The sequence below is a fragment of the Mustela putorius genome, unplaced genomic scaffold, assembly GCF_011764305.1.
Source record: "Mustela putorius furo isolate JIRA1106 unplaced genomic scaffold, ASM1176430v1.1 tig00000228_pilon_pilon_pilon, whole genome shotgun sequence".
Classification (NCBI taxonomy): Eukaryota; Metazoa; Chordata; class Mammalia; order Carnivora; family Mustelidae; genus Mustela; species Mustela putorius.
The window spans coordinates 30386583-30405655 of NW_025421322.1; the positions used below are offsets into that span (position 1 = coordinate 30386583).

At 49.7% G+C, this 19073-nt stretch overlaps 1 protein-coding gene across 4 annotated transcripts in view; it reads right to left on the minus strand.

The window, feature by feature from the left end:
* The window catches only part of ASAP1 (ArfGAP with SH3 domain, ankyrin repeat and PH domain 1), a 350132-nt gene that overhangs the window by 16804 nt on the left and 314255 nt on the right, over positions 1 to 19073 (minus strand). For 2 of the 4 annotated variants that reach the window (XM_045078130.1, XM_045078131.1), the window contains 3 exons: positions 18605 to 18712; positions 15957 to 16185; positions 5392 to 5562 (listed from right to left, as the gene is read on the minus strand). In XM_045078130.1, the coding sequence (XP_044934065.1) occupies positions 5392 to 5562; positions 15957 to 16185; positions 18605 to 18712 (508 nt within the window). The remainder of the gene's footprint in view (positions 1 to 5391; positions 5563 to 15956; positions 16186 to 18604; positions 18713 to 19073) is intronic. The other 2 variants (XM_045078132.1, XM_045078133.1) reach the window with 1 other exon arrangement.

Below are 19073 nucleotides of genomic sequence, written 5' to 3' on the forward strand. Positions count from 1 at the left end.
GAGTGCAGACCACGGGGCTGTGCCGCAAGGAGCATGACACAAATGGAAACTATTACTCATAGCTCTCCGATGGAATGCAACAGAATGATGATGGTCTACTCACTGAACGAGCACCTCAAAGGCAGGCGCTGTGCCCTGGTCATCTTTATAACCTCACTTGCTAGCCCAGTCTCTGGCACACAGCAGCCACTGAGTTCCTGAGGAATGAAGTGAAGCACCACAGCACTCACTCATCTGCTTCTCTGCCCAGATTCATTCCCCCCACACCTGGGGGAAGGCCTCGGTGGTCAGCAGACAGGAAGGCCAGCAAGCTCATGGCTAGGCCAAGCCCATGTGCCACGCCTGGGAAGAAAAGTGTGACTTGGACACGTATCTGAAAAAAGGATAGTATTCAAGGGAGGAGTAAAAACATGGAAGCAGTTCAATCCCCTCTTCTCTCTTCATGCAACTTGGAAAAGAACTCCTGTGTCCAAAAGGTGTGTGTTAGCAGGATGCTGGGCCAGCAGGTGAGGAAGCCGTGGCCAAGACTTGGGGTCAGACATTGGGCCAAGAGTTTGTGGACAGACAGGAGGACACTGGCCCAGCAGCGAATGACACACAGGCTTCAGGACTGATCTGGAATAGTGGATCGATGCACGAGCCTTGGAGTCTGAAGTGGGTTCACACACCAGCTCTGAAGTGAGCGGAACTGTGATTCTGAACAAGCCTCTGACTGCTCTGTGCTTCGGTTTCCTCACTGACAAACTACAGACAGTGAGTCTCTACCGTACACGACGGCTGTGACGGCTGAATACGATGACGGATGAGTGCCCAGGCCTGGTAGGTGGGAGATACTCTGCAAATGGTAGTAACCATCACTACTTTCTAAATAAGCATGCACACTGGGGGCGAGGTCACTACTTTCTAAATAAGCATGCACACTGGGGGCGAGGTGAGTGGGAAGCAGAGAGCGGATATGAAAATTTACTGGGAAACCCAAGAAAAGGGAAGAGCAAGACACTTCTGTCCAGAGGCTCTTTTACAAACCAATACTGCTCCATGAGTCGACGTGCGTGCCTTGGATCAGACATTTCAAATGCTGAGCCTTTCACCTTAAGTTCTGGCCTTGAAAGAGAAGTGAACCAATCTGTGGTATAGTTTTTCATCAATTATTTGCTCTACAAAAAAAAAAAAGCTTATACAATTTTAAGTCCCAGTGACCAAAGATAAGGAAAGTGATTTGCAGAGGTCATGTAGCCTGGGATGGGTAGAACCCAGATCAGAACCTGGGCTTCCAGAATGTTATTTTAGTGCATGTTATAGTGGCCTGTGGTGTGCTGTTGCCAGTTCTCTGAAATATCCAAGAGTAGCCCAGAGAACTGTGCTACTCTAAGATATTAATTATAAGACTCTCAAGTGTGAGAAGAGGGTAGATCTTAGGGTCACCACAAACTCGGTAATTAGATGTATTTTTTTCCTTTGCTCTTGCCTATAAGAATCTCAGTGTCAAATCTGTGGTCTATTTCCAGCCACTGTATGCGATCTTATTTACATATTTTGTGAAGAGATCACACTCCTGGACTTTTACTTCGTCACCTTTATTCTCCCTTTGTCCTCATTTTAAAATTAATTTTACTTAAATTGTTTTAAAATATGTGTTGGCCTATTATAAAAGTAGGTTATAAACAAATTATGTTTTTCCAAAAGTGAGATTTAATGACATGCCACTTGAAAAATCAAAGTCCCCATAGAACCGAAATCTGCCCATAAGCCTATTTGTTTTCTCATCCAAAGCCTGCCTTAGCAGTCTCCTGAGACAGATGGCTGACTTCATCACAGCAGCGGGACCGCAGTAATGCAAGGCCGGGGCTATTTCGGGTGCCGCAGACACGGTGCTAGCAGGGAGAAAGCCCCGAGTGGCCTTCCCCGTGCACCAGGGCTCTGTGCTGCCGATGGATGAGGAGGCAGAGCCGGGAGGAGGGGACCTTCCTGCCCGGCTACCTTCTCCTCTCCTCACTTCATGGGCGAAGAAACAACTGTGGACATGGGGAACGGTCAAGACTCACAGAGCGATCATGTGCAGAACACAGCAGAGCACGGAGAGGAGAAGCGCAGGCTCTCCAGCTACACAGGCTGGGGACAGATCCCGGCTTCCCGAGTCCCAGCCATGGGAACTTGGGCAGGTGATCTAATCTTTCCATGTCTCAGTGTCCTGAACGTTGAGGTCCCAGCACTTCCAACTTTGTGGAACTGTGGTTAAGAATTAGATTAAGGACTGGGGCTCCTGGCTGGCTGGGTCGGGGATGCATGTGGCTCTTGATCTTGGAGGCTGTGAGTCTGAGCCCATTGGTTATAGAGATTACTTAAATAAAACTTAAAAAAAATAGCTAAGTACTATTAACTAGCCTAGCCCCATTTTACAGTTGGAGAAACTGAGGTATGGAACAATTCAAAATAACCACTGGAAGCCGCTGGGCTACCAAGTGGTAAGGACGATCAGAGTCTGGTATGGCACCGGTTCCACACTGGAGCACTCTGCCCTGATACAGACAGAGCACAACCCTTGAATGGAGTTCAGAACGCCCTGGGAAAGAGCTGCGCACAGAACCACCGCGGCAACCCTGTGCCACAGGCTGGGAGTGCGGTGGTGGCTAGACTGGGGAGGCCCCTTGAACAGGTCCCTCGAGAGCAGATCTTGAAGGATGACTAAGTATTAACACAGATGAGTAGAATATTCCAGGCTGAGGCACTTTCTGAGCAAAGGCTCAGATCTTAGAGGAAAGCACATGTGGTTTGGGACCCTGGTGTATTTATGTGGTGGGAATGCTGTGGGGAGGCGAGACCCTGGGCCAGCACAGAGGCTGTACCTGTACCACCGCCCCCCCCCGTGCCGGTATCCACTCCCTGGGCCCAGATCCTAACGGCAGGTCCACAGAGGGAAGCTGTAGGCATCACCAATGTTGACGAGGAGACTGATCCCGGTTTCATCAGCAGTCTGGATCCCACTTCCGGTTTCTGGAACATCACGTCAGCGGACATAGGTAGGGACAGACCAGGCCTTGAAGTATATCTCACGCATCACCTTAGAAAGAACAGCCCTGACAGTCTCAGAACTACTAGAGTTGTCTGTGAGTGACCACCGAAGCCTGTGTGTGGAGCACTGTCACTGTGCCACAGACAGATTCTGGCTTTCCCCCCTCACGGCTGGTCACAGGTGGGAGACTCTCGCTGCGGAGAGCTGCCAGCAGATGGCTCAGGGCCCCGTCTTCGAAAGGCTAGTGGTGACTGTGTTTCTTACTGAAAAATGTTGCTTTCCCATTAAAAGCAAAAAAAAAGCCCAGCAGCTACTAGGTCTGCTACTGAGTGATGAGTAAGAAATCTAAGAAAGCGATGATTTCTAAGCCAAAAAACAGGAATTCTGTAAAATTAATTGTAGACTGACTGAGCCTGTAGGGCGACTTTACACAGAAAAACTGATGAACAACAGGATTGACGTTTAGTGGAATTGGGAAAAGAGAGTTTATGATTTGTGGTATGAAAATCTGCACGGGTCTGACCTTCAGCTGAATGTTACTGGGTTTGGAAAGTCCTCTTAGATGAAACCTGGGGATGCCTGAAGGGCGGGGATAGCAACTGTGGACAGGTCAAGGTCACATATGACACGCCGGTGTGTGTGTGTTCGGGAGCCTGCACTGCTCTTCCCTGGCGTGTCTCACCGGGGATCCGAGCTGTCACCCTCCACAAATGTCTCCTCCTCTGTGTGGCCTTCCCCTGTGGCCTGACACCATTTCTCAGCATTTCCGCAGCATTCTGTTAACACGTCAGCCCTCATGGTCAAGAACACTCACTCACTGGCTCGCCTGTCTTCCTCACGAGGCCATGGGCTTCCTGAGCAGATGGGTCGAGATGGCCCACACGACGGGCACGCACGCATACGGAGGGAATGGCCAGCCACACAGACATGTTTGCGCACCCACTGTGGTGCCACGGCCGGATGACAGATGTGCACCAACCTGCATTTGGGCAAGTGCGGCTTTTTCCAAAAACCCAAAAGAATTGCAACACCTTCACGCAGGCTTTTGAAGAGGCCCTCTAATGCATTCAGCTGAATTACCTGTCAGTTACAGCCCGAAAGCCAAGGAAAAGAAGCCACGACGAAACTCAGGGGCAGGGGTGTCTGGGTGGCTCAGTGGGTTAAGCCTCTGCCTTCGGCTCAGGTCATGATCCCCGGGTCCTGGGACTGAGCCCTGCATCAGGCCCTCTGCTCAGTGGGGAGCCTGATTCCTCCTCTCTCTCTGCCCACCTCTCTGCCTACTTGTGATCTTTGTCTGTCAAATAAATAAATAAATAAAATCTTAAAAATAAAGAAAAGAACAAACAGAAGGTGACCCATGTGAAGGAGCGCGGGCCTCTGGAAAGCTGCTCTTTCTCTCCATGCCTCTCAGGGACCTGGCGCCCCTGGGCTCTGCAGAGACTCTTGGTTCTTGACTTGAATTGTTGCTGGGCTAGTAAGGAGTTCTGGGGAACTACAAAGTTAGGAAAGATGGAAACTACGTGCCTTGTGGGTGTAATTTTGTCTGTGGTCAGTTGTGCACATTTATTCACCGTCAGTGATGACGGAGGACCTACCACACGCGGGCTCGACGCTAGGCCCTGCAGACACGAGAGACGGTTGGAGTCCCTGCTCTCGTGGAGCTTACATTCTAGAGAGACCGAGAAGCAAACACAGAGTACTAATCCACGGTGATGAGGTGCTCTGAAGGAAGTGGGGGGGAGGAAGCTCCTTTAACGAGGGGGAAGGGAGCCAGCCTCTCGAGAGCAGGACACGGCTGCGGGGAGCGGAGCGGCGCAGGAGGGAGCCTGGTGTGCCTGAGCAGTGAAGAGGCCGTGCGGCCTGAGCGGAGGGCGAGTGCTGGAGGGTCAGCAGCCCCCCCACCCCGCCCCTGCAGGGTCCTCTAGATCCTGGGCCAAGCGGCTGGCATTCACCCTGAAGCACACCAGGAAAGCTTTACAGGCGAGAAGGGACTGTGTCTGATTTACATGTTGAGCAAACCTTCTGACAGATACTCTGGCTGTTGTGAGAATGGGTGACTTTGCTTTTCTGAGCCTCTGTTTCCTCGTCTGTAAATGAGGCTGACAATAAGCTGCCGCACGGCTGCGACTGTGACTGGAAGAGGTTTCCGAGCACCGTATCTGGTGCACAGGGAGTGCTCAGCACTGTAGTACTGCCCTGGTTTTTAAACGATCCTAGAGATCTTCCAGGATGCTTCTTGGCCTCGAGTACAATCACACCCGTGTGTATCCAAGCCCTCATCCGGCGTGCGTGCAGTCTGGCCCGTTTGTCGAATATGCTAGGAGTCCAATGCCCGCTGTGCCCCACACGCTGCTGGCCCTGACTTTAGGATGACTTACCCCAAGGAACTGCGCCTTTGTTTGGGGGCCCGTGAGGTAGTGGGCTGGGAGGGTCGGATAGGGTTCTCTTGTGTCCGGGTGGTGGGGGAGGAGGCCTCTTCTTGGACAGGGTGGAGCTGCCACTAGAGGTCTGGGTGCTTAGAGGGAGTGTTGAAGGTGGGCCAGTTGGACCTAGAAAGGAATCGAATGGGGCAGGAAGGTTAATCCCAGTCTCACAGACAGAAGAGCCTGTATGCAGTTACTTCCACACACCAAATATGGTGCCGTACACAGACAAAGCGCAAAGCTGGATATGGCCAATTCCATCAACTCGGTAGTTCACAAACAGGGGTTTCAAAATTGCTGGTAAAATTAAAAAAAAAAAATCACAAGAAAAGAAAGGGAAGTGTGTGCTTTTAAGGGAATGCCAATCTCATGGAAGGCTAATGGGGTTAAGATCCTCATTTAGGTGTCACAGGAAAAATAAAATATACATTTTTAAATGAATAATTTAGTGGGACCATCACAACATCTACTGAGGAAGAAGGCACACAACACTACCAGCAAAATCAATGGAGAAAGAACAGAGTATAGGCTAGCCCTTCAGGGGGCACAGGGTGGGACCTAAAAATGTTCACAAAAGAGGTTTTTCTCTCCATTACAACTTTTTCTTTTAGTCACTTATCTTTGCCTGAAGTTTTTTTTTTTTTTTTTAAATAACTTTTATCAAGAATGAAGAATGATCCAAAGTAAAGAATTATCTGGGAAAAAGAGAAATTAAAAAACTCTTTTATCCTTCAATTCTGAGTTGTTCTAGGAATCACAAACCACCTACTGGAAGCCTGAATAAGTTACACAGAGCAGACCCTGATTTCTATCATGTAAAAAAAGGCTCAACTTTCTCCAGAGGTAAAGACGGGATGGCAGTAATGGTTAATATTCCAGACACACACACACAAAACCACTACTGCAAAACCCTGAGGTTTTTGACCTAATGTTTTAAGAAAAAAAATGGAGTTTGTTTTTAAGAGCGGTTCTGGAATTAGTATTATGGTATTAGTTTTGTTTATTCAAAGTGACGCTAGGTGGCTGGTGGGCACCAAGCACTGTATGCTGGGCACCGTGGCAAGCTTCTCTTTCTGGAGCATTCCCAGGTGCACAGTTTAACTGTGTTCATGGAAAACTGTTTCTGCAAGCAGTTAAGATGAAAAAACAAACAAACAAACAAACCCAAAAAACCAACAAGAACCACTAAACAAAAACAAAACCCAAAAATCAAAAAAGGAAAGAAACCAAAAAAAGCTAAGAATACTGCCACACCAAATTTTTAACACAGGAGAGTAGAAACCTGGTGATCCAGAAAGGCTCCAAAGAGCTTTTTACATTCTGTATATTAAAAGGAAAGATTAATAGTAGTAATCTGGCTTCCTTCCTTGGTAAAATAAGCCTTTTATTCCCCTTACTGACTCCCAGTCAGCACCAGCACTGACTTAGACCAGTGATTCTCAGAGTTAGTCTCGCCTTGGAGATCAGAACCAACAATCTCAGTAAGACCATCATTGGTTTCCAGATACGACGGGCTGAGCTTTATAGGTTACCCCCTCTGTCCTACTAATGTGATACCTGATGGAACCTTACTGTTAACTCCAAGTTAAAAAAAGGCTAGGGTACCAGTCCTGCAGTTTCAGAAGCCATCTCATAACAATAAAGTGACCACTACTACAGCCTTCTAATGATTTGCACTTTTCAAAATGTGTCTGTGGGTTGCCTGGGTGGCTCATTCGATTGAGCATCTGACTCTTGCTTTCGGCTCAGGTTGTGTTCTCAGGATTATGGGATAGTAGTGCAGGATCTGCTGTAGATTATCCCCCCTCCCTTAACTCCTCCCCCTGCTCCCCACGAGCATGTGCATGTGCATCTCTCTAAAATAAGTGAATAAAATCTTAAAAAAAAATGTGTTCATTCAGGCTAGTTCCCTTGAATTCTCATTATTGCCCCCCTCTGCAGTCTAGGAAGCAGGAATCTGGAGCGTGTAAGGTTTCACGGCCATGGGGTGTGGAGCCGACAGTGCAGGTCTCTGGGACTGGCACAGTGCTTGCCCATCTCACTCTGCTGTTCATGAAAGCCAGGACTGGGCTCTGTGTGCTGGGCATAAAGCAACACCGACAACAGCAGCCAACGCTCAGTATTAGGAAGTGTTAACTTTCCTCTTGCAAATACATGGAGAACAGAGACTAGGGATGATGAAATTCTCCAGCATCTTCATCTTTATCGCCACCTAGGGATCCTCTGATGCAGCCCATCTAAAACTCACTGCATCCGGTCCAAATCCTGCCTGGAAACAAAAATTGCCAAAGATAAGGCACTAATGGGGCTGTGTCTCTGAGCAAAGCTGAGTGTGTACTTGATCAGAAGTGATCTGACCACAGAGTCATCCTGTAACCAGGAACCAAGCAAAATCCAGTCTCCTGAACTAGCATTTCAGAAATGAAGGGACCAGTGTTCTTTGCAGGATTATATCCTTTGTTTTTCTTTATCTGTAATCAAATATTGATTGTTTCCTTGTTTACTGACTGTCTCCCAACCAGACTGTAACTCTATCAGGGCCAGGGTTTTTTCTGGTCTAGTCTAGAGTAAGCTGCATTTAGGAATGTTAGTGCTGGGTAAACGGACAGATGAACTGTTATTTCTAACTTTTTAAGGAAGACAAGGGTTTCACTTAGGGTGCCCAACCAAAGACTAGAAATAGGGGGGAAATAGCAGGGACACGTTAAGTTTTAAAAGAAATATTTAATATTGTAATTTCATCCCCAGCAAACATACACACATCAGACTCACCTGCTGTTTTGTGATCGCAGCTATAGAAAGGGAGCTATAAAATCTGGCTGGCAGGGCACGAGTTAGAAAAAGGTGGAAAGACTCTATATGAGGTCCCAGAAAGCAGACTTAAACTTTCTTAAGATTTAAAGATCTCAGGGACACCTGGATGGCTCAGTCAGTGAAGACGTCAGTGACCTCTGCCTTTGGCTCAGGTCTTGATCCTGGGGTCCTGGGATCAAGCCCTATGTCAGGCTCCCTGCTCAGTGGGGAGCCCACTTCTCCTTCTCCCTCTGCTGCTCCCCTGCTTGTGCTCTCTATCAAATAAATAAAATCTTAACAAAACAAAAAAGATGTAAAGATCTCAGAAGACTTTTAAAATTAATAATTAGTCTCAACCACTAAAGGGGATGTTTTATGCAAAATAATCTAAGTCCTGACTTAGGAAGGAAGCAATCCTGACAGGCTAAAGAAAGCTAAAACAAAACCAAATAGAATGAATACAACATCAAACACAAAAATGGTGGGAAGCAAGATTAACAGGGTGGGGAGGACTGGAGGTGACTCTCGAAGGGCCTGCCAGGGCCCGTGGAAATAAGAGAAAGTGTCCCACTCCTCATTTGCCACTAATACTATTATGTCAAATTATCTTCTTTCTTAAAAATATGGCTCTAAAAAGGTTCGAGAGCTTCTATAAATAACTCTGAGGGGAAGGAAATTTTTAGAAGGTCTTCTCAGAGGAGACAGTGAGCCCCCTGCTCCTTCCCAGATGGTGTGTTTCGTTCGCAATCCCATGAGCCCTCCCAGTCACTCTGTTTGGATGTTCTAGCTCCAGAGATGTCCACTGGCTTCCTGGGGGCTGCCCTGCCACGACCACCTCCATGTCGTCAGCTCAGGGAGGCCCTAACTGAGGTCTATAGCTCAGACGTGTGCCCAGCGTGTGGCTGGGGCTCAGGAAGCTCGCACTTGAGGGCACTGCCCATCTCGAAGCCACTATGCTCCCTCTGGACAGTTTGCAAAGCCCTGGCTCTACACTCCTGGGCCCAACCGTGGGGACTCACAAAAGTCTGTGGCTAGACCTGCCCAGGAACTGCTGTTTCCTCTCTTCACCAAAGCCGCCTGACAGGACAGTAATAAATTCATGGACTATAGAGGTGGTTTACACGAAACCTCATGAGATAGGACTCGATCGTCAACAACAAGGAAATGTATCTACCGAGCCTGGAAAAACTATCCTTCTGAAAAACATGCATGTATGCCAAAATACATACTTTAAAAAAATCCATTCCTAACTGAAATCACCATTGGCATGCTTTTCAAATCTCCCCCTACATCCCCTAAATTCTGCAGACCTGTCATTTACTGAGTAAAAGCAGCACTGCTGTGGTGATCACCCACCGGTAGGAGGTGAGACGCAAGGCTCAGAGTTTAGGAAACCGGCCACTCACATGCACGAGTCCAGCTCTCTGTGACTCCAGGCCAGGCACTGATCCTTGATGACACCCTGCTGCCCCCCTGCGAATGGCCCTACATGTCCCTGACCAGAACACTCATGCCTGACTGTGTTCTTTCCTCACCTCTGTGCCTATCGGTGAGGGGTCAGCCCAGCTGGAACCTCATCCAGAGCCTTCTCTAAGCCTCCCCTTTACCCTGGGGCAACGGCTGTTATCTGTGACTTATCCACCACAAAGCGAAATGGCTCTCAGTATTCTCTATGTTGCATTAAAGCTGGATTTTCTCTTCCTTCCCAGGCTGAAAGCTCCCTTGGGGTAGGATTCATGTCGTCTTCATGTCGCTCAGTGCCTGGCACATTGTGAACACAATACAAGTCTATGGAGCTCATTCATGGCATATCTCAGGAGGATGCTCTCTCATTGTCCTTGTACATTTGGTTTTTAGTGAAACAAACCACCCAGAGGGTCTGCCAAGCTGGGAGGCCAAATTAAAGTACATCTTTAAAATTTTAAGTAAAAAAAAAAAAAAAAAAAACAAGACCCAGAAGACGGCTTTAAAAACTATCTTGATGATCTCTGAAAACACGGAAATACAATGTACATGTTCTAAACATACCATGCCACAGATAGTAAGTGACAACAGCAGAAATTCTATCTATATACAGCTCTGGAAAAGACAAATGCTTTTCACAGTATGGACCTGAAAGGTTTGCTGCTTTAGAGAGTTATAGATGGGGCGCCCAGCTGGCTCTGTCAGTGGAACGTGAGACTCTTGATCTCGGGGTTGAGTCTGAATCCCACACTGGGTGCAGAGATTACTTAGAAATAAGTAAGATCTTAAAAAAAAGTAGATAAAGACACAGTGTATTTCTGCTGAGAAGGGCCCTGTGTGTAGTAGGGAGGCACCATGATCACTGCACTCGGGTGGGGAAACAGAGGCACGGCAAGGTGCGGTAGAGAGCAGGGGGACGCGCACAGTCAGGAGCAGGCTGGGCAGGGCTCCGGCACGGCGGGTGATGCAGGAGTGATGCCGCGCTGCGTACTGTGCGGCACGGGCTGGTCCCCATCCTTCACCCTCCTTCTAGGACCCCGGAAACTAACCACACAGTGCCTGGACTCAGGGGCCCAAGGGTGGTTCTTTCCTAACTACTCAGACGTCTCGCATACAAGAAGCACAACACAATCCTTCTGCTTCCCTGTCCACAGGTGGCAGTCGGTGACTTGTTAGTGAGCCTGTGCCAAGTGGCCACCCCTGAGGGCCAGAATCCCAGACATGCTCTTGGCCTGCAAGTGGCCAGTGCAAGAGGACAGATATGCCATGCTTTAAAAGGGATCGAGGAAACTGACAAAAATAGGCCAAAAAACCCACAAAAAATCAACACGGATCAGTGATGACAGTCCTTGGGATGCTTCGATATAGAGCCACTCAAATGGTGATCTTCCTATGAGGTTAAAAAAAAAATCCATTTAAAGTGTAAAGTCAAGAGCATAGGAATAACGCTGCTACTAGGAAAACCACTCCTAGGCCAGCGGTCATCATCCCGCAACACACCCTGACGGCGGCGGCTTTGCGTGTGGAGGAAGCTTCTTCTTGCCCCCCCGCCCCGCCTCTCTGCTGACCGCCATGGGCCTCGCATGATAGCCGTAGAAACGCTGTCTAAGATGCTCACATGACTGTTTGGCCATAAGCTGCACACATTCTGTAGAAAGACTTTCAGCGAGTCCACCATCACACCCCCAAGATACTGGAGTCGTTTTAGGAGAGTCCCCCCCTGCCTGGCCACACATTTCCGGGACATGCTTTTCACGGACCTGCTGTTGTGCATTCACTCAGCAAGCACAGACACAGCGCTCCCTCTCCATGCCAGGGGTGCAGGCCAGCTCACTCGCAGCCCCTGTGCTGCAGGAGAGCAAAAGGAAGACTCCCCGCCCCTCCTGCTCCCCTCAGGCTCCCCCAGTGGCACCCAAGGCCGCCGAATGCATCCGGGAGGATCGAACACGTTCCCGGCGGTGGAAGGCTCGCACGCGCTGGTCACCACAGACGTGACTTCACAGTCTCTGAGCAGCGCGCCAGCATGGTACAGGCCCAAGCATGGTTCCCACACCAAGACCCTGAAGCTTGGCAAACTCAGCTCCACACTGAAGAGCCCAGGGCAGGGGGAGGATGAGCGCGCTCGCAGGAGCCCCGTCTCTCGGGGAGGGCCAGGGCAGGAGGCTTCCTGCAGGAGGGGGAGGGAGGTTGGCCCCGCAGCGTGGCTCACAGAGGGATGTGGCTCAGATGCGTGGTGCTCTCCAGCTTTGCTCTGGGATCACGAGGTACTTCGTCTCCTCACCTCGGCAGATGGGGGGTGCCACGTGGTCCCCACTCTGTGGTTCGAGCACGGCGCGGGGCCGTCACTGCCTGTTGGGGGCTCAGACCAAGGCTGCAGCCTGTCCGAAGCAGGAAGCCACGTCACCGAAAACGCGTCTCAAGCGCACCCAGAGGTCATACAGGCGCTCGCCTGATATTCACAGGCGCTGCTTAATGTCAGATTCCGCGGTCCCGACTCCACCAACAGATGGAGGAAACAGCAACATATCAGCGCTTTGTGTTTCTTAAAGCTTGGAAAGTCAGCTCTTGTAAGTAAGTCAAGTAAGCGTCCCGAGGCCAGACTCATCATTCATTCACCTAACGACTGCCTTCCTTGAGTACATGATGCCTGTGTTAAGCAGCTGGCGTCAGAGCCCCTGCTCGTGAGACTGGGGGGACATCACCCTGGCGCCTTTTCTCCCCAGACAGCTTCTTTTGGAGCCAAGGAGCCATGTGGTACAGTGTCAGCAGCGGGCCCCTCTCTGGGCGCCCACTCTGTTAGGTGCTCGGCTAGATGCTGCCCATATACCCCATTAACCTATATAACCTTTCGTGTCACCCCGAGTCTGCGTTGCTGTGGGGTACAGACGTGCAAGCGGACGACAGGAGAAAATCGCAGCTCTCCAGCTTAAAGTCACTCACAAACAGTTAAATCAAACCAGCCAACCACAATCACGCAGTGTCTGTCTCCAGTCCCTGCTCTGGGGGATGGGTTGTGTGGCACCATACTGCTCCCCGTGGTCCTCCATGTTCTAGAGACGTCTGTGGCCACAGCCCAACAGTCCCAGGGGCGCCTTGCCCAGGACTTCAGGGCTTTGCCTGTTACAGAATGCTTTCTCACCATATTGGCTCACTGGATTCTGAGGACAAGATCACGAGGAAAGCAAGACAGAGATCAAGCACCTTCCTCAACGTGGGGGAAGAAAACCAGAAGGTCAAACTGGTCTGACGAGTCTTAAGGGACATTTTTACCTTCCACCCACTAATAGCCACTATGTGGCCGGAAATCAGTTCCTCACCCTTTCCCGGGCTCAGTTTCCCTAGCTGTACAATGGGCAGCAGACTGTGATCACCTTTGAGCATCCTCCCAGCTCTCTAAAACCCAAGTTCTAGGACATGAATTTTTTGTTCAAAGATGAAAAACAAACCAATCTTGGCAAGCCTGAAGAATTTCAAGTCTAAACAAACATACTGTACAGTGTGGGGTGGGGGGCAGGTGCTGATCACGAGGGAGAAACGACTGCATGCTTAATCCTAGAGCTTTCACGAACTCTCACTGGACTTCACATCCTAAGAGGGCAGGCAGGAAAATGTGTCTAGGGCTCAAGGGTGGTGAGATTGGGGTGCTGAGCTGCCGTCTCCCCACACTGACGGACACCTGCGTAAGCACAAGGGGGCTTTGCTTGATGGCGATTTAGGTCAAACTTCCCTGCGTTCTGAGGAGGCAGCTGGAGATTCTTGAATGTTCCTGTGCTGACTAGAATAATCACTTCCCCCTCTCCCCTCTATACTCCTCTTATTAGTGGGACTTTATCCTGAGTGTCTGCTATGCCTCGCCGGAAGCCACCCTCCATCCAAGCCCTAAATTCACAGTGTGGAAATGACCACTGCTGCAAGCAGAGACCACGACATCACTTCCATGGAAAATGAGCAACCAAATGACAGTCAAGATGTCCTTGTTTTCATGCAAACGGTTCTACCAGCTCAACAGAGTGAAATGAAAAACACATAAGGGCCACAAAACAGAGGAGGATTATCTCTGCACAGAGTCAGCTGATTTATAACAATGTCTTCTAAGATCTCCATTCTAAACATGATCGCTTTTCCAAATGGAAGGGCACGCGAGCCAGGCTAGCTGCAGGGCACAGGACCATCTCAGGCCCCTTAGAAAGTCCAGGGGAAGCCTGTGCGGCTTCTGTCTCCCCGCATCTGACGTCCCGCTACAAGCAGCCTGCAAGAGCCCTCGGCTTCCAGCAGAGAGGAGTTTCTCTTCTCTGTGTCGGGATTTTGGGGGGTTGGGCCTTGGGGGAAGTAGCTTGTCTGGGGCTGACCACAGTGGCCATGGTCAAGTCTCTGAGCACTTGTTTCAGCAGCTGGATCACTTAATATATTTGGTCTTTGTTTTCTGGGCCTCTGGTAAAGCGCTAGTTAGAATTTATTCAAGGCAGATGCTTGGCATCGAGTCAGACAGACTATTTTATGGGTTTCTGTGGCCCCCTGAGATAATATTCCAGAAAGGGGTGTAGGAAGGTGAGGCAGCCTCTTGGTCACTAGGACGCTGGTTCCTTCTCTCCTGCAAACCTCCTCCAAGATTCTCAGTCACCTGGAGGTTCTCTGACAGGTAAAAGCCCACCCTGTCTAGAGAGGTGATCACTACTATGTTGGTAACCAGGGTCAGAGGATATGGTCCCTTCCAGCGTTTTCTTCAATTATTTTATCTGGTCTGGAGGTTCTCTGTGGTCCTCTCTGGGGTCCACAAAAGGAGATCTCTGGTCTTATCCAATTGCTATTCTAACAGGGGGAAAGGATTATGCAGAGGGGGCAGCCACACAGCACTCCCATCGTGCTGCCCACATCTGTAACACGAGAGACTCGTGTTTGAGTAAGGAATCCGAAACCTTATTATGTACATTCTAGTGTGTAATGTATTGGAAGGGTAAGAGAAACACTGGCGGGTCAAACCATGGCTCACGTGTGCTGTCTGTCACTCTTCCCCTATGGTCGCTAGTTATCTTTGATGAGCACTGTTCAAGCCAAAACCTTATTTTAGCATTTTCTCCACTATTTTATGATCTATGAGGCCATTTGGGGTCCCTCTAAGAACACAGCTCCCATTTATAACACTTTTCAATGGAGAATGAGCTCTGAAAAAACACTGTTCTGAATAAAGCTCACATTTCTCAGAAAATAGGCCCAGTGTGATTCAAATAGGCATGGCATTGTGCACGGAGGGGCCCTCGGAACCTGTGTGAGCACGGGCTGAGCACACAGGGGAGCCTTCGCTGGCCGAGACCAAACCCCAAGCTTCCCCCGGGCTGGGGTGACTCCTGAATGTTGCCATTTCTGCATCTCGACTCGTTGCCCTACTGGCGGGAACACACGGACGTTCAGAGCTGGACACTCTCTGTGGATGTAAGATATAGGACAAGCACGTCGTTGCCACAGGCCAGGGTGGTGGACCATCAGCCCTCAGTGCCAGCCTGGCGAAGGCTTTGGACAGTGCACTACACAATGCCCCTCTTGTGGGTAGAAGTTTTCCCAGGTAGTATCTCATGGAAAAACAATCCTCATCAGAAAGGTCAGGAGAGTAGGCTCAGGTCATACAGGCCTGGATTAGAATCCCCGAGATCTGGAAATATGAGGCCAGTCACTCAACCATCTCTGAACCACAGTCTCCCAGTCCACACAATCCCAGCAACTGTAGGACCCACCTCATTTTCTGAGCACAGAATAAGAAGCACTGGCCTTAGGGCCTGTCATAAAGCAACTGCTTCGCAACTACTAACTACTGCTATTCCTACGAACATCTCCAGCAGACAGACGGCTTAGTGTAGAGAAAAGTTAACTTTTTGAAGAACTGCAATTGCACACTACATCACACAACAAACAAGACAGGTTTGGCGCCCAGTGGCCCTTGGAATGAACTGCAGCTCTCCCACTTATAGGCTGTGTGACCTTGGGCAAGTCACTCTACCTCCATAAGCCTCAGTTTCCTCATCTGTAAAATGGGCACTAAAGTGTACACCTCACAGGACTTTTGTGAGGAGAGCACAGCATGACACATGAGGAGTGCCCATAATACCACCCTCCTGTCGGTAGCAGATGGCAAGGCCCCTATTTCAAGCTGTCCTTGACATCACATTCTGTGCTCTGCCACTGGGATGCACCTTGCGATTTTTACCTCAAAGTTGCGCAGACCACGCGCTTTGAGGAGGGAGTTGTGGAGCCCTTCTCAAAGTCCGTACCTTTCCCGGCGTTTCTAGGAGGCAGCGGAGGCGCCTCTGTGGTCGGTGACGTGGGCGAGTCTGTGCTTGTGGAGACAAAGATCTGGTTGGTGAAGGCGCCGTAGGAGAGCCGCTGTTTGTCCCTCGGAGTGCTGAATCCCGGCAGTGACAGCTTGTCTTGGGGAGAGATGCTGGAGGAGTGGCAGAAGCTCTGAGGCCTCGGGGAGCGCTCTTTCTTGATGGGGCTCGGCTGCGGGAGACATAACAGTGCAGGGGGTGAGGTCTTCATGGAGGGCTACGCTTCAGGCTCCGTCGGGACAGGGGGCTCCTGTGGCTCTGCATGCTCTGAGGTCAGCCACGACCCAGCCCAAGAGGAGGGATGCGGTTCTTGCCCTCCTGATTCTCAGTTCACCTTTATCAGGGTCACACTAGTCACACACAATCAGAAATATTCAGAAGCCGAAGAGCATGGTCAACGATGTATCCTTTAACTAAACAGTCCCCTGCCCTCTGGAAGGCACTTCACCAGCACTGAACTGCTCTCCCCCATGTGTGATCCCTACAGTGTGCTCCTTCCCTGCTCAACCCTCTCCGGTCAGAGTTCTGAGTCCTCGCTCCCTTTTCATTTCGCAGCCCCTTAGGAAGTGGCCTCCACACTGTGGTCCTGATGATTCACACCTGTGGGCCAATCCTGACCTTTCAGATTCTAAACTGTCATCAATGGCCTCTAAGGTGTCCCTCATGTTTGCACTCCTGGTGACAGCAGTGGCATCTGTGTAACTCCTGAAGACTCAAGTTCACCCAGAGCCACCAGGCCTGCGTGGATAGCTGGGACCTCTGCCTGCTGTAGGTGCCCACCAGCCCCCACGGAAGCACAGACCTCGTGAGCGGCCCTCGGTTGCAGCTGCTTCAGCCCCGGCACGTTTCCCACACTGTGGCCAGAGCTGGTGGAGAAACCTGCTCCTCTGATAATTCACCTCTGTTGATTAAATGGCTTCTGACGGCTTGGAGAAAGCCCAGAGGCCAAATGTGGCCCATACTGTGCTTCCCTATCTGGGCTGCCTGACTCTGCAGGGCAGCCTCCTGCCTCTCACACCCAACCATCCGAAGGCACCTCACACCCTGTGCTTCTAACCAGTCCTCAGACTTCCAGCTCTATCACGACCCCGTGGCCGTCACACCTGCTGTTCTCCTTCCCTGGATGTGTTCTCCTCTCCACTTTCTGCCTGGCAAGCTCCTCCCTACCCTCAGAAACCCATCTCCAGTGGTACTTCCTTGGTAAGGTATTCACCATTTTCCAAGGCCGAGACAATTTTTCTGTTCTCTGAACATCCCCCCAGCCTCTTATATATAATAGTTATCCGTTGTACTTCATCTCTTCTCGAAGTGGGGAAATGTCTTTAGGACACCTTGTGGGACTACTCCTTACATGCGGCCTAGGAAAGAAGAAATGCTCCACACATATTTGCTGTGGGGCGCCTCGGTGAAGCAGTCAGTTGGGTGTCCTACTACTCTTGGATTTGGCTCAGGTCACTATCTCAGGGCTCCGTGCTCAATGCGGAATCTGCTTGAGATTCTCTCTTTCTCTCCTTCTGCTCCCCCAGCCCCATTCTCACTCTCTCTGAAATAAATCTTAAAAAAAAAAAAAAACCACCCACATATCTGAGGAAAACTGCAAGAACGAACTTTCAGAGGTAGTCATGAACTACCTACGAGAGTCAGAGAAAACTAGGTTTAATCCCCAAACTGTCTTTACTAACTCTGAGATTTCAGGTTGCAAAATCTGTGTGTGTCAGTTTTCTCTTCTGTAAAATGCGGCAATAACAATGCCATAGTTTGCTTTTGGTGAAGAAGATCTGAGGTAGCACAGGCAACTTGCTTCCAACTGCCTAGTCCATACTTACGTTCTTAACACCTCACAACTTTTTATTTATTAAGGACTGTTCTGATGGCTGATTTTATGTGTTCACTTGGCTGGGCTGTGGTACCCAGGTATTTATTTGGTCAAATACCAGTCTAGATGCTGCAACGTTTAAATTAGATTTTGAGTAAAAAGGATTACCCTCCATCATGGCGGTGGGCTTCATTCAGTTAGTTGAAGGGTTTTTTTTTTTTTTTTTAAAGATTTTATTTATTTATTTGACAGACAGAGATCACAAGTGGGCAGAGCAGCAGGCAGAGGGGAGGGGGAAGCAGGCTCCCCACTGAGCAAATAGTCCGATGTAGGGCTCAATCCCAGACTCTGGGATCATGACCTGAGCCGAAAGCAGAGGCTTAACCCATTGAGCCACCTAGGTGCCCCAGTTGAAGGGCTTTTGCAAAGAGACTCGGCACCTCCAGACTCAAGACCACACCATCAATTTCCGCTGGAATCTCCCACCTGCCAGCTTTGCCCGTAATACCCTGGGGACTCACTGGCTCCCACAATCACGTGAGCCACTTCCTAAAAATAAATTCCCATCTCTCTCCGTCTTCAACCACCTCCTGTGGGGGCTGGTTTACCAGAGAACCCTAACAAAGCGATGGTACCCAACAAGGATCAGAGACGGAGCAAAGAAACTGGTCCAGGTCACAAGACCAGACCCAGTCTCATGAAGAATGATCTCAGCCACACAGTCCAGGCGACCTGGGACCAGCAGCAGGGACTCAGAGGCACTGTTGGAACTCACTTTGTCGTCCAGGTCGTCATCACTCTCATCCATCTCCTCCTGTCGCAGGTTCCACTCATACTCCACATGGACGTGGGGGTTGAACTTCCCAGATTTAGCCTGGGAAAGCTGAAAGGAACAGCAGGTATAACCATGTTCATTTAAGCGTTAAACATCCCACTATTATATAACCACGGAGCCAATCCCACCTCAGTCTCGGTTTCAAATGAATCACCAGCAGCTGTTTGTAGGGTAAAACTCTGATTATACAGGGTTGGGCTGCTGAGGGACCGGCTCCGAGGAGCTGCCCAGAATTACAGACAGAGGCTTTCTTATTTTGAGAACATGGCTTCTCTTGCAAATTAAAAGCTTTCTTAAATATTAAGAATGAGCCTCAAAAGTGCAAATTCCTGGCTGGAAGGCAAAATCAGAGTTAGTGAAGTAAGAGATGTAAGCCCTTTAAGTCAGACAGTCCCGGTTCGATCCGTGG